Source organism: Hesperophylax consimilis, chromosome 2 (genome assembly GCF_061612785.1).
Source record: "Hesperophylax consimilis isolate HC1 chromosome 2, BYU_Hcon_1.0, whole genome shotgun sequence".
NCBI classification, from domain to species: Eukaryota; Metazoa; Arthropoda; class Insecta; order Trichoptera; family Limnephilidae; genus Hesperophylax; species Hesperophylax consimilis.
Window position 1 is genome coordinate 33,558,135 of NC_142837.1, and position 14,287 is coordinate 33,572,421.

A 14,287-nucleotide genomic window follows, 5' to 3' on the forward strand; every position below is an offset into this window, starting at 1 on the left:
TTTCCTGCTTTAATAAAATATTAACCCATTTTGATGTATGTTCTCCCGGTACTTTTGATAACTCACCTTTACTTTTCCACACTGCAAAAGGAAAATTTCACAAACATTTTTGTGATTTTATTATATTTCCACACAGGAGACCTTTGGGATGCTTTGTGGAGGTTCTTTTTGAGGACATAAAAGAGTGAACCCTGGACCTTGAAGAGATCCATGTTGTAAGAGAGAAGAAAGACAGAGGCTAGCGAATTCTCCCACGCACCATCTGAGTAGGACAAGGGAAAAAGATGGGTATAGGCATGAACTGTGATATAATTTATCGCAATTGAACATATTTCATTGTATGAAAACGTTAATAAAATTTGGTAGAATAAAAACACACATAATATGAAGTTTATCTTTTATTTGGTGCGAAAATTAAGTAAAAGACATTAAATAATTTAACACCTTAAAAAAGTACTCTCTCACTAATTAGTCACCCCAAAAACCGAGCAAGTGTTCAATTAGTGAAAGCGGTGGATTAAAAAAAAAAACCGTGCTATAAAATTTCCATTTTATGGTTTAAAGTTAAGTTGTCACGTTTACCGTTTGCGAGAAGACTCCAATTTCTATACTTATTCAAACAAAAAAAGTGGCAGAACAAAACGAACAGAAACACTGCGACAGTTGCTAAAATACACAGGACTAATCGAAACCGAAATGTCCTAAAAAAGCAATAATTATTAACCGTAACTGGTAAAATGGTCAGCGAGAGCAACACAGTTATATAATAACCAATAATAATTTGGACAACTGAATTTGACATAATACCGGAGAATTATATAACTTGATTTCAACTATTAAAAATATCAGTGTATTATAGTAGTTGTCGAATAATGGAGCGGCGGATTACTGAGAGAGTTCTGTACTGGTATTGGATGATAATAGGTATTTATACTCGGGGTATATACTGGAGTCATTATATAAGAGTTAACATGACCCCTTTATAATGAGGGGTGCGTAGCATCAAATATCCGTTACATCCAAGTCATTGTTGAAGTGAAAGTTTGCATTTTGTAATGGAAATAATATATAAGAGGAAGTGAATTCAAAGTCTCGTCTCTGAAAACCAAAACAATAATGATTAAAAACTAGAAGGAAAGAAACAAGATTAAAGAAATAAAGTGCTTTTAAAAATTAGTTTTTTTTACCTAAACAGCGGATGAGGATGACGTATTGATAACATTTATTTGCATTCCAATTCAGAGTGGATAATACTCCCAGTATCACCCTTATCACAATTCAGATTGTTTAGTAACTAGATCTGAAAATCTAGGTACATCGCAACATTTATGGATCTTTCATTTTCATTTTCCTTCCTCATATAACACTCGTTTCATGATATTTCATCAAAATGACAATTAAACACACCTTTAAAAAGTGATACATTAAAAGTGAGTACAAAAAACTATTTTAAGGCGATGCACTACGTCGTGTAATATTTTAAATTGAGCCGCTATCAATAACAACCCTTACGTAGATGGCGATAAGGTTTAAATTCCCGCTTTACACCATCTGCCTGTTTTGATTTATGCAAGAAAAAAACATGGCCAAAAAGTGCCTTTTATTTTATTTTGTGGATGTTCAGGCATAAATATTTAATTTTTTTCCGATCATTTTATAAATAACTTAATTTGCCACATTATACAATAAAATCATAACCGAAAATGGGTTCGTTAGTAGGAGATTTTGAACTTTAAAGCAGTTTTCATAGGCCTATACATTATTTTTTTCTGGGCTTATAAAAAGACTTATATAAAAAATACTCGATTATTTCAAAGGCCAAGATGTATTCTACTCGCAGTATTTAATTAAAGCATCTGAAACATTTCTAGGCGACAAAATTTTCAAACCAAAAACACATGATTTTGCATTACTACGTATGGCATCGCCTTAAATAGTTACATATGTAACCTAATTTTGTTTCATCACTTTTTGTAGGTGTGTTGTGAACTGTCAGTTTGATGAGATACCCGGTCACCATGGCACTCACATCTTGTGATCTAAGAAATCTTGTCATGGACCGTTTCCATCAATTATTGTAATTCTCAAGTAAGTATGTAACGTCACACTGTAATAAAAATAAAGTTTTAGGTACATCAAATACTAATATTATGTAATTAATAACTGTACTATATTGTGCAATTATATTATGTAATTGTTATATTATGTAATTCGTGTATCTTTTTTTTACTAAAAAAAAAAAAAAAAAAAAAAAAACATGTAATACAGAAACTAGAACAATACTACATATAAGACAAAAAAAACTCAAATTAAATTATCAGCTCCACTATAATTTGTAGGATACAACAAAGTGCTGGTATAGATTACGCTTAATTCTATAAATGGAGTCAAAATATATCAATAGTACCCCCCAAAAAAAAAAAAAAATATTATGCTTATAATAATACATTACAACATTAGTGAGAGAAAAATATTTTAAAACAATAATTACCTGAATCTTTTCCATTTCAAAATTTCATCATGAATTTATTTGCCATTTACCGGTCCTATTTGGTGCAAAATTCAATTTAATTTGCAATATGGATTCAATCATCCATTGTCCTGGAAACATAAATATTGCAATATAACATTGAGTTTTAAATGTCTGAAAATGAAATGGAATATATTTTGGAAGATTAAATTAGATTAAACACAAAAATAACAATAATTATGTGTTCGATAATGAATAGTTTAATAAGTTTATTGAGGAAAATTTGACTTTAAGAAGTTGAAAATAGTAACCCAACATTTCAAGGGTTCCATGACAGATCAGAACACTTTTGAAAAGTGATATAAAGTCATCATAAGTGATGAGAAAAAAACTAGCCTTTTTTCTCGTCACTAGCCTACAAACCTGTTTTTTTATCATCACTTTTCCAACTTGTTCTGATTTGTTTTTTTATACAATGGGTAACCTTTTTTACCTTGACAACAAAACTGTAAAAACAGATTTAGACAGCTTTTCTTATACAAAGAGGTGTAAGTTGGCTGCGGAAAACAGAAAAATAAGTTTAAAAAAATCACAGCGTGTCACTGGCATTTATGGTCAGGAGGTGAAACCCAAATGTAAGTTGAGTTTTGATCTGACCATACTGAATGTGGAAGTTTACTAGATATACCCTTCATTTGCCTGTACATACTAGTTTTCACAATAAAAATGTCAATTCAATACCTTCCAAAAGGAGAATGAAGACCAAACGTATGTACAAAATGCGACTAATTCACAAATAAAGAATGTGTAGATGCAACATCACTGCAGGGGACCGCTCAGCAAATAATTCAGCCGTCACTTCACTAGTTGGACACCAGGCTACTTTTGGCACAAAACTGTGATAACCGTGTCCTGGTTCACTGTCGGTGTGAACCAATCAATATCATCTCGATGGCAAATGAACAGAGACGTCTCCATAGTTGATCTCCAAAACTAATTTCTAATCCGTGTTTATACTGATGTCACAAATCCTGGACCAGCTGCTAGTTTAAATTAAATAAATGCCCGGAGAATGGTGAGCCAGGCAACAAGACCAACAAATGCTGGATGAAATCTAGAGTGTGGCGTGATGAAATAAAAGGTGTCAAACAGAAAACATTCCGTGTCAGTCGGTGAAAAGCAGAAGATCCTGAAAGACTGAAGGTGCAAATATCCAGTTTTGCTATCTGCATCATTTCAACATTTGTGGAGTTAGTGATCAACCTGTAAACTGTTGAAATTGCAGATGAAATTATAAAACCAGACACAAAATTTCGCATCCTATTTAGCAAATCTCTTCAGATAAAACAGATCAACGACGCGTAATATTGCAATAAAGAATAAATTTCTAACAATTTACCATAACAAATTTCAAATGTCAACTTACCAATATTGTTAATTGTTTGCGAGATTATAATGAACCGGCATCCAAAGTGTAGACTTCACCTCGATGCTATCAATGGAGGATTGAACCAATCTCCGCTCGACAAGATGAGGAGAGAACTCAAGCAGACGATATTCCAAACAAAGTAGAGACTGCAGTAGACCAACTAAAGAACTTCCAAAACCAATCCAACAAGAACATGTAAGCAAAATTTAAAAGCACCAAATCGGCATAACACCATGAAAATGCCAACCAGTATAATACATTTGTGGAGCGGACTAAATTCCTTCGTTTAGTAGCTCACGAACCAACCAATGTGAAAATCTATTAATTCATTAATACAAGAAATGAATTGTTTCTCAGAGACATTAGGTTGCTGTGTAAGCTTGTAGTTTTGTTATTCAGCGAATTAACATCGTTGATCAGCTGATTTCGGAGTATATGGCCCCAGTGATTAGGTATTCCAAGAGAGAATGAGCCATTTTTTACTCTCTATGAAACAACTCAAAAATAAATGGCAGCACTATTAATCGGAGTGAAGAAATTCAAAGATCCTAAAAAATATAAATACACGAAGAAACTCCCGCTCATCTAAATGAGTAATACATAATGTACGGGGCTATGTTTGTAGCGCTCGAGTCTTGGGTGTTTGAAGAAGATTCCCAGCATTATGTTTCATCCCTACATTTAATTTCCTCCAGCACAAAAGTTTTCAGTCATTTTGAGAATTTCTTCCAATTGGTTGACACTCGAAAACACGGCGAATACTGCCATTGTTGTCTGTGGGATCGTTTTTTTAGTCGGAAACTGCAACCAAAATACTTAGTGTGAAAAAGTATACCAGTTTACTCTTCACGTATTGTGATACCTGACCATTCCATGCGTATTCCTTAAAAACCAAACAATTTTTATTTGCATGGCACTGCACTGGCCAAAAAATTATAGCGAAACATTACGAGAACACAGATGTAGCAGGATCTATGTTGAAGCATCGAAAAACACATTAGCTTTGTTAAATAACCAGCACTCCTTCAAACCTACTGTCAAGTTGTCGATATTTAAAAATATCTTTTCCAAGGACCACCAAACGACGATCAAAATCTAAACAGAGGTTGAAACACAATGTTATTGTCAATAAATTAAAATTATTTGAAATAATAAAATAAAAGTCAAAAAGAATCATTTTATTCAGAGCTAGTTTTAATCGAGAAGAAAACAACTACGTAATCACATTGCTTGCCAACCAACAGGGTGATCCCAAGTTTACACGATTATTAATCATGAAAGACAAATAATAATAAATCACCCGAAAGATCGCCACTACTTCGATAGAGATTTGTCACAGACTAAATACATTCAAATAAGATTAACACTCAACCTAAATCTAAAGTCAAAAGTATAGAACAGCAGTGAATCGGTGAAAACTATCTATCTAAGTATTAAATAATTGTTGAAGTAAGTGCTAACTTGCAAAACTCTCACCTATTAAAATAAGTGCTCACAGTTAATAATACTATTTTCAACAAATTTGTCAATATGTATGAAGTCTAAAATCTAATGTAATTTGAAATAATGTTAAGAACTAATTATTCTTATAGAAGAAGTCAACCTTAGAAACATTTCAGCAGTGACGTACAACTATTGTCTTTCCATCGATGCGGGTCTTGTCAAACATTTCTGAAAACAATCATTAAGGAAATATTTGTTTTCTTTTTCATCTCAGGATGACCTAGGCTTTGCTAAATGCCTCACAAATACTGATGTATCATAATAATAATAAGACATAAGAAACAATGCAAAACGAGAAGTTCATAGCTAAGTTCAAGCTAACTTCGAGAGGTGATTGCACGTTTTTATTTAGATAATTTTTATTAGATAATAGGGAAAGTCCACAATCAAATAATTTGTTTTCAAAGGAATTCATAAAAATTTCTGCAAACAAAGGAGAAGCGGGATTTCCCATCGGGAGCAATTATAGCACCCTGTAAGTCACCTTTATTGACAATGTTTCCCTGTTTTCTTGACTCCTCCCACCTTTCTCCCCCCCCCCTTTCTGTACTTGTATATTTTTTTAAGTTAGTTTTAAGATTGCTAGTTAATGACACGGTTGTGTCGAAACCAGTAGCAAAGTAAACGAAATTTAAGTAACAAATGTACATTGAAAAATAAAACTCAATAAAACAAAAACAACTTCTTTCCCTAAAAATGTTGGAATATCGAAAGAAATTAATTACCTTTTTACTTGTACTATCATGTAGAACCACCCCCCGAAGATAGGGGACTTTACCCCCGGAAACCCTGTTTAATTTGAAAGGATACTGATGGCTCGAGTGGAGCCCCATTCGCTCTGGAAGCGGACGACGGCTGTTTCGCTGTCAATCTTCTCGGCAAACTTCACCTCACCAGCCTCGCTGAACTTCTCACGGAGCAGCTGCCACGTCACAGTGGCGGGGAGCTGTCATATAACAAATAATACTTGTACTGCAGTTGATATATTGTTACGAATATTTGGGAGCTAAATAATATTTTACACAACTAGCCGAACTTCAACCAAATATTTGTCACTGTTGTAAAAATTGAGTCCTAAATTATGACAATAAGGAGGACTGTTGACAGTTAACAACAGGAGGTAAACAACACATACTTAGGATTGTGCATATTGGTGCATATGTATACACTTCCCGACAGCCTTAGGTCTTGCTTACACGCCTACTTTTTGTCCTTAGCGAGAAAGGGACAAGTATACGATTATTGAATTTGAATACATATAAGAGTATTGGAAAAGTTTTTACAGTTATTCAAACAGTGTAGTTGAATACCAAGTTAGAAAGAACATGCTGCATGAAAGCAATGCATCTGGATCTGATACCTACACTTAAACTGAGAGAACAATGAGTTATAATTTGACTGCGCTATATACTGCGTCCCAGTCATACGCCAGAATGGATTAACCTCAGCTAAGCATTGACGGTGTCTATATTGTCAGAGTTAAGAGAAAAAATTGTATAGATAGGAAGGGACATCATGTTTGTACATTTTGTTTCAGACAATTTGTAAATACCGCAAAAAAATGAATGCATGCTTACATATTTGATGAGCACCATGTCTCCCGGTTTATCTGGATTGATCCCGCCTCTGGCGTCCATATCCCGGGAGCCCCCTCGGTTGTCCCCATACCCTCCAGGAGACATGCCCCGGTTGCCCCCAAAGTTGGGGGAATCCCCGCGCCCGCCCGGGGGCTGGTGGGGGAAGCCCATGCCGGGGTTCATGCTGGAGTTCATGCTGGAGTTCATGCTGGAGTTCATGGCATTGAGGGTGGAGTTGAGGTTGGAGTTCAAGCCAACGGGGGTGAGGTTGATTCCACGCCCGAAAGCGGCATTGCTTAAACCTATAATAAATAAAATAACAAAGGTATTATCTGAAATCATTTTCCACAACAGGTATCTGAGTCTTCTTCTGAACCTTAAGGCAGGTTAGGACTAGGCTAGTAATTTAGTTGAGTGGCGAGCAATTTAGTAGCTAAATGTGTCTCAAAAACATAAATTTAGTTGAGTCAATCCACTTTGTTTTATTTTCCCTCCGTATCCTCGAGTATCGGGTAGCGCCCCCACCACGTTTAATTGCTCACTGGCTCAACCATCAAACCTGTTGTTTTAGTAGAGTTCATTAGCTGCCGCAAAACGTTTCATTAGAGCAAAGATACAACTATAAAATTTGTAACGCTATATTTACAACATGAGTGCTTATGGAACGTCAAGTCCCCACTGCATAAGCATAAACAAATTAAGCAATCTGCGTATCCTTACGTTGGGATCTTCTAATGTTCTATGCTTGAGTAGAGAAATTGTATTTCCTATTTTACCTCTTCTATAAATCCATTTGACCGGTCGGTGGCCGAGTTGACAACGCGCTTGGGTCCCACCCAGGCATAGTGTGTTCAATTCCTCGGCTGGCTAAGTCCTCCATCACAACACAAGCAACATTTTCAGCTTACTGTGGTGGTAGTAGGAGATTTTCAAATATTGTCAGGTTATTCGTAACCCGGGAATGTTTGTCTTTCTTTTAAAAAAAAAAAGTAAAAGTAATTTTTGTATCCATTTCTTCATCCACCTCTTCTAAAATATCCATTCCTATCAGCTTAATATATCCTATTGAGTATGTTGCCTATCAATATGCCAATACTATACTCGACCGTAATGTGAACACTTTTTAGTCAGTTGATAGGCAAGTTATTCGACACTCAACTAAATTACTAGCCTAGTCTGAATCAACCTTTCGTTCGAAAGATCATGACATTTATGATTTTCGATTATCCAGTTGCAAACATGATAATTTAGGAAAAGAGAGATGCAAAAGTTGATTTGTTATTATTATCTCAGAAGTAGCTTTATCTGTGCAGATAGAGTAACAGTAGCGCGTGTTGCTTTTACGTACAACAAATGGCACTGTTTTTCAAAAAAGTATGTTTTTACCTGTCACAGGTGACTTCTATATAATATAGATATATAAAAACACAAGCGTATTCGAATGCGACGTTGTGTCAAAATTTCAAAGCAATCAATGAAAAACTCAGAGATTAAAGATTTTGAACAAATTAACATTTACATCCTTATTTTTATAGATTTTGTTTAGTCCTGTATATCCTTGTCTATCTGGGGACATCATACACGGTGTCCGGAAACTAGTGGCACAAGCGGGAAACTGGTAAATCTACATCAAATTTGGAGTCGATTTTGTTGCAAAAGGTTTTTCGACTTGAGCTTTCATTTTCGAGTAAATTGAGTCCGAAGTTGTAATTTTTAAGGTCAAATTTGAAAATATTCAATAGCCAATACTAATCGAGGGTTAAAATCAGTTGTTTGTTGTCTTTTAAAATACGTCCAATTTATTTATTATTCGAATTTATTTTTTTAAATTCTCTTGAAAAGAAAATTTAAAAATCGAAATGCTCAGATGGAAAAAAATAAGTTTTTAAGGTTCTCTATGTGATGCAGATTCACCAGTTTCCCGCTTGGACCATTACTTCTCTAAATAGTATAAAACAAAGTCACTATCCGCGTCTGTCTGTTTGTGCGCTTAGTTCTTCTAAACTATGAAACGGAGTTTGATAGGGTTTTCACTATCATTTAGACAGTTTCTTCCGGAAGGTTTATATATATAATACATGGATATTATATTTGTAGACAGTGGAGAAAGGTCGAGCAACGCTGGGTACACGTCAGATAGTAGTGTATAATAATCAGATACTTTGATGGCATAGTGCACAAATGTGTTAAGTACATCCTAAAGATTCTACTTGAAAGTTTATTATAAGGAGTAAAGAAGCATTGTTAATATCAACTCTTCCGGCTAATTTTTTGGCTTTTGGGAAGAACTCATATCAACTCACAAAAATCGTTGTCTTCCTTACTGTTGTAGTTAGAACAATGATGTAAACGGTGTTAGAAAGAGAAAACGTTAAGCTTTATATTCAAATCTAGAAATTAACCACAGAACAATTAAAATGTGAACCCTTATAAAACAAAAGGTTCCGACCGCAATTTGAAAAAAATTTATGAAACTTTGTGAATTTTTTTTATATGAAACAATCAGAGATGTGATTTATTTCAAATAAATCCATTTCAAATGGAAATGCAAAATGGGTATTTTCCATTTTGCATTTTAAATGCTTTTCTCAATGCATTTTCCATTTTAAATGCTTTTCTCAATGCATTTTCCATTTTAAATGCTTTTTTGCAACATTCTTCCTACTATCTCCACACATCTTTTTTTCATAAGCCCCAAATATCAGTCGGTCCTCAACCTCGCTATGAGAGATAATTTACATTTGTCAAGTTGCTCCCTGGTAAGAGCCCTGGCAATTGAGTGATACCATTACAAAAAATACTGATTCAAATACTGAACATGGGGCGATAACGCTGTAATATTAAAAAAAAATTGTGGTTTCATAATCTGTAGTGGTGTTTTTGGATTTACCATCATGTATAATGTTTGTTCTACATTGATGTCCATTATTAAATGGAAAATTGTTTAAAAATTCTATAATTATTTTAATTGTTTGACCTGAGAAAGCATTTTGCATTTTCAATGCATTTTGAAAATAGGTATTTTGCATTTTGCATTTTGCATTTTAAATGCTTTTCTAAAAACCATTTTGCATTTTGAAATGGAAAAGTTTTGACCCATTTCCATTTTGCATTTCAAATGGTTTTGGGTACCCATTTTGCACATCTCTGGAAACAATAAAACAGTGAGGTGACAATAATGTTTGTAATAGATTTTTCTAATAAAATAAGTGTGCTTTTATATATCTTTTCTTGATCAGTAATTTTAGTTTAAAAAATGAGTCATTTATGTTTGCATTCAAAATTTTAATATTTCAAGAAATATATGTTTATTTGTAATGATACGAGAGCGTAGTTTATCACCTTTCAAAAACAGTTTTTAGTTTTCAGATACGTTCAGAAATATTCCATTTATTTGGATTTTATTGCAAAACGGAAATACTCCAACCGTCTGACAGAATGTGACTGAGGCCTGCAGAGTTAATTAATATGGATTGTAGAGAGATGCTTTACAAATAATGCCGTTGTAATGGTATTTATACGGAATTGCACTTACCTTGGAAGGCATTGTTGGAGAAGTTATTGTTCTGCATCTGCGGGGCTTGCATGGAGTTGTTGCCCAGATCCTGAAGAGTGCTGGACAGACCGCCGGCATTGCCGAGGCTCGACAAGTCGCCGGCAGTAAGACCCTGCGATATCACACTTATATTTTTACACGGGGTAGATATATATCTTTTTCATGGCTAATGTAAAAGTGCAGTTATTATTATTATGGTACATTTATAAAATCACAAAAATTTCCAAAGTTACATGAATCATGAAAAATCGAATTCTTTAACCTCTTAATGACCATGCCCGAGTATACTCGGGCGGCTATTATGTGCCAGAATTCGGAATTCATACTAAAGAAAAATTTTAATTATTTTTTCCACAACATCAAAATTCAGTCCCATTTTGAGGATATATATTTTGAGTAAATAAAATTCATTGATAAAAAAAAGGTGTTTGTTTTTCCATTTTTAATTTTTAAATGATTACTGAAGGGGTTAATGGCCTATATTTTATAATTCAAAACAGAAATAAATAAAATAGCTCACATCCATGCTACATATTTGCTATACCTTTTTGATTAAAAAATATATATTCAATTTGTTAGGGTATTTTGACCTTTAATCCAAAATTAATTAGTTCTGTATGAAAAAGGTGGCACAGCCTTTCCTCTTAACCTGTTAACCGGGCGGGACGTATAAATACGTCAAACGTAAACAGTATCGGGTACGGGTAGGACGTATAAATACGTCCTTGAAATATATGTTGCGCCCTGGAACGAACGGGACGTATATTTCCGAACATATCACACGGAAATTGAGTTTTTAATTTTTACATATTTTAATTTTTGAAACTCAATGTTTCTCTTTTATCTGTGTGCTTTTATTTATTGTTCTGTAATTATAACCTTTTTTTATATTTTTTGTAATCTTTATAATTGTTTGTAAATATTCTATTTTTTTAATTCGATGTTTTCACTTTTTTTGATGCATAAATAAAAAAAAATTAAAATAAAATTAACGTCCACCGGGCGTGACGTATTGATACGTCCTAGTGAACGGGTTCGCGCCCGTTATATGCTGCGTAATTCAAAACTGAACTCCCCGGTTAACAGGTTAAGATGGTGTACAAAGTCATCTGGTACCATTGGTCTTAATGCTTCATGGACAACATGCTGGCTGACCTAGAGGCTGGGAATAAAGGATTGTTGGAAGTAAGCTGACTGTCGGAAATGTCATCAGAGAAGTGGAATGACATCGGAGACTAAGAGCATCTCGTTACTATTGTCGTTTCCTGGAAATGTAATGTTACTGTTAGAATCCCAACCTTCAGAGAATTTAATATACAACTTTGTAGCAGCATGTGTTCCCCGCGTTATACATAAATCCTCGAAGGACTTAAATTACATACAGAAAATACTCCGGAAGTATTGGTTTGACCTGAGATTTTGTAGAAGATTACACCCTTCTCTAAACTAGATATGTATAATATTCTGTCACCAACATGTATGTAGTTTTTTTGATGAAAATGCACAAATGAATGTCGAATCTGCAGGATTCTCCAAGAAATTAATATAATGTACTTGCTACAAATAAATCATTGAGCTCTGTGCTGTGAAATTGAAGATAAGGCAGAGTAGACGGGAAGAAAGGAAGAATAATTTTGAATAAACAACCTAACGCTGGCTTACTTCAATGCATGACAGAGATCAAATGTGTCAAAGATTTTATATGGAAAATTGTCTTCGAGACTAGCCAAAGGGTTATTGAGATGTTTTTTAGAAGAATTTACAGAAATACATATTTTAAAAGTGGGAGCTGCGGTGGCCATTATTCTACAATCAAACAACCTGTTTTGTGGTAAAATTCAATTTAATTACAGAAAATACAATCTTTGTACTTATGTGATTGAAGACAGGATGAAAGTGTGAACAAAATTACCAAAATATTAACTTTTGTATGAGTGGATATTTATTAAAATGAGGAAAACACTAACTGGCACATCTTACTGACTCCTAAATTTTTATTCCTAATTATATTAAATCTATGTACTAAAAATTTGAGAGACAAGATGACAACTCGAGTGGAATAAAATATTAAAGTAATATCTGAGTCCTATCATTTCTATATCCGATTTTTTAATATCTGATTTGAATTGGAGGAACTAAATAACAAAGGCAGAAAACGAGTGCGAATGCCTGAATCACGGAAAGTTTAAGAGAATTGCCAACAAATTTTGCATTAAACGACCCAAGAAACTGATACAGTGACGGTAGATGCCGATTTTTGATTTAGACAAAACATTCCTTGACACACTTCGGACGGGAACGGTATTTCTACCCGTTCGATCGATTGTTGCTTAAGGACGGGAAAGATATTTTTACCTTTTGCACCAGCTTCATTTCAATGGGAGAAAAGAATAAATTATCCAATGTTTTTGTATGAAAATTATATACCAATCACTTTCTAAAGGTCCCAACTTTATGTACATAATTATCAAATAGCAATAAAATTCTTCTTTTTATATTTATATTCTAGTCTTTTGTGTACATCGGTATTTCAACAAACGGACCTTTTATTACTGAATACCTGACACTTGATAAGCAATGCATTAGAAGATTAATAAAATGAGTAATTTTTCGGTTAGTCATTTTATAGCTTGAGTATGCTGAGTTAGTATGTAGAAAATTTTATTATTTTCGAAGATATAGCGATTTAAAACAAATTGAAATAATTAGCGCTGGACCTTTATTTTCGCCCGTCACCAGCGGTACGCCAGCGCAAAAGATACCCGCCTGAAGTGTGTTAAGGAAAAATATGCGCTTTCCTCTTGCAAACTTGCAAATAATTATACCAGGACCTGTTGTTCCCTATTCCGAATTCCTTTCATTTATGAAATAAAAATTTGGTATCCCCATGAAATATCTGGATTGGCACGTCATGCATATAAAATAAAATTAAAAAAAAAAATATATATATATATATATTGGCTTTATCTTTGCATCAGTTTCTAAATGCGCCGTATCAGGTCAGTTGAATTTCAAAAGCCTCTGAATGTATCTCTCTTATTTATAGAAATTATTTCAAAACTGCTACTACATTCAAAATTTTACATAATTATATAACCCAAATTTATAATTTATTTATTTACAAATTTAAACATGTGACAGTTTTTTTGCAGTTTTCTCCAAATCAATGAAAGTTGATATAGCGGATATATGCAGAAATGATATGACTCACCTATAAGAATAAAACCTGACAGGATTATCCGAGGACATAATTACATTATAATACGTATTGTATTTAGAGAAGACTGATTTAAGAGGAATCAATATCCTTCATGGAAGCAAATTGAAGATACTCCGCACACACTTTATCAATATGTAAGACACGTTAGTTGACAAACTGCTAATAAGGCCTGCTAAACTTCTACTATTTTATCACAAGACAAACAAAACATCTATTCTATTTATTTATTAAGTCGTTAACAATTAATTGTGGATTGAAAAAATTGCACAGAAGCATACTGACAAGTTTGATGAATTAATGTATAGGTTTTTTTTTTTAAATATATTTACACATTTTTTCTTATGGAAAACTTGATAAAAACTTATCTTCTTTATCTAAATCTCAGAGTAATCTTGAGATATCTTTTTCCACCTAAAATGGTGTAAGATGAACAAAACATACCAACAAAAAACATTGCCAAGGATTGCCAAAGATGCAACTAAAAACGAATCGAAGAAAATAAATACCAAGTCATATTGTACAGATTCACAGT

The 14,287-nt window shown here is 33.6% G+C and overlaps 1 protein-coding gene across 2 annotated transcripts in view; it reads right to left on the reverse strand.

Annotated features, from left to right (window-relative positions):
* Positions 1–412: 412 nt before the first annotated feature.
* Positions 413–14,287, reverse strand: part of rump (heterogeneous nuclear ribonucleoprotein rumpelstiltskin) — a 34,164-nt gene continuing 20,289 nt past the window's right edge. Inside the window, exons 8-14 of one of the 2 annotated variants that reach the window (XR_016303762.1) lie at positions 10,515–10,647; positions 6,980–7,281; positions 6,213–6,348; positions 5,503–5,570; positions 2,492–2,601; positions 1,188–2,107; positions 413–1,098 (exon numbers count right to left, since the gene is read on the reverse strand). Coding sequence is in view for 1 of the 2 variants with exons in the window: in XM_089642391.1 (XP_089498517.1) it covers positions 5,515–5,570; positions 6,213–6,348; positions 6,980–7,281; positions 10,515–10,647 (627 nt within the window). In the remaining variant the exon portion in view is untranslated. Of the gene's footprint in view, positions 1,099–1,187; positions 2,108–2,491; positions 2,602–5,061; positions 5,571–6,212; positions 6,349–6,979; positions 7,282–10,514; positions 10,648–14,287 lie in introns of those variants that run through there. The other variant, XM_089642391.1, reaches the window with a different exon arrangement.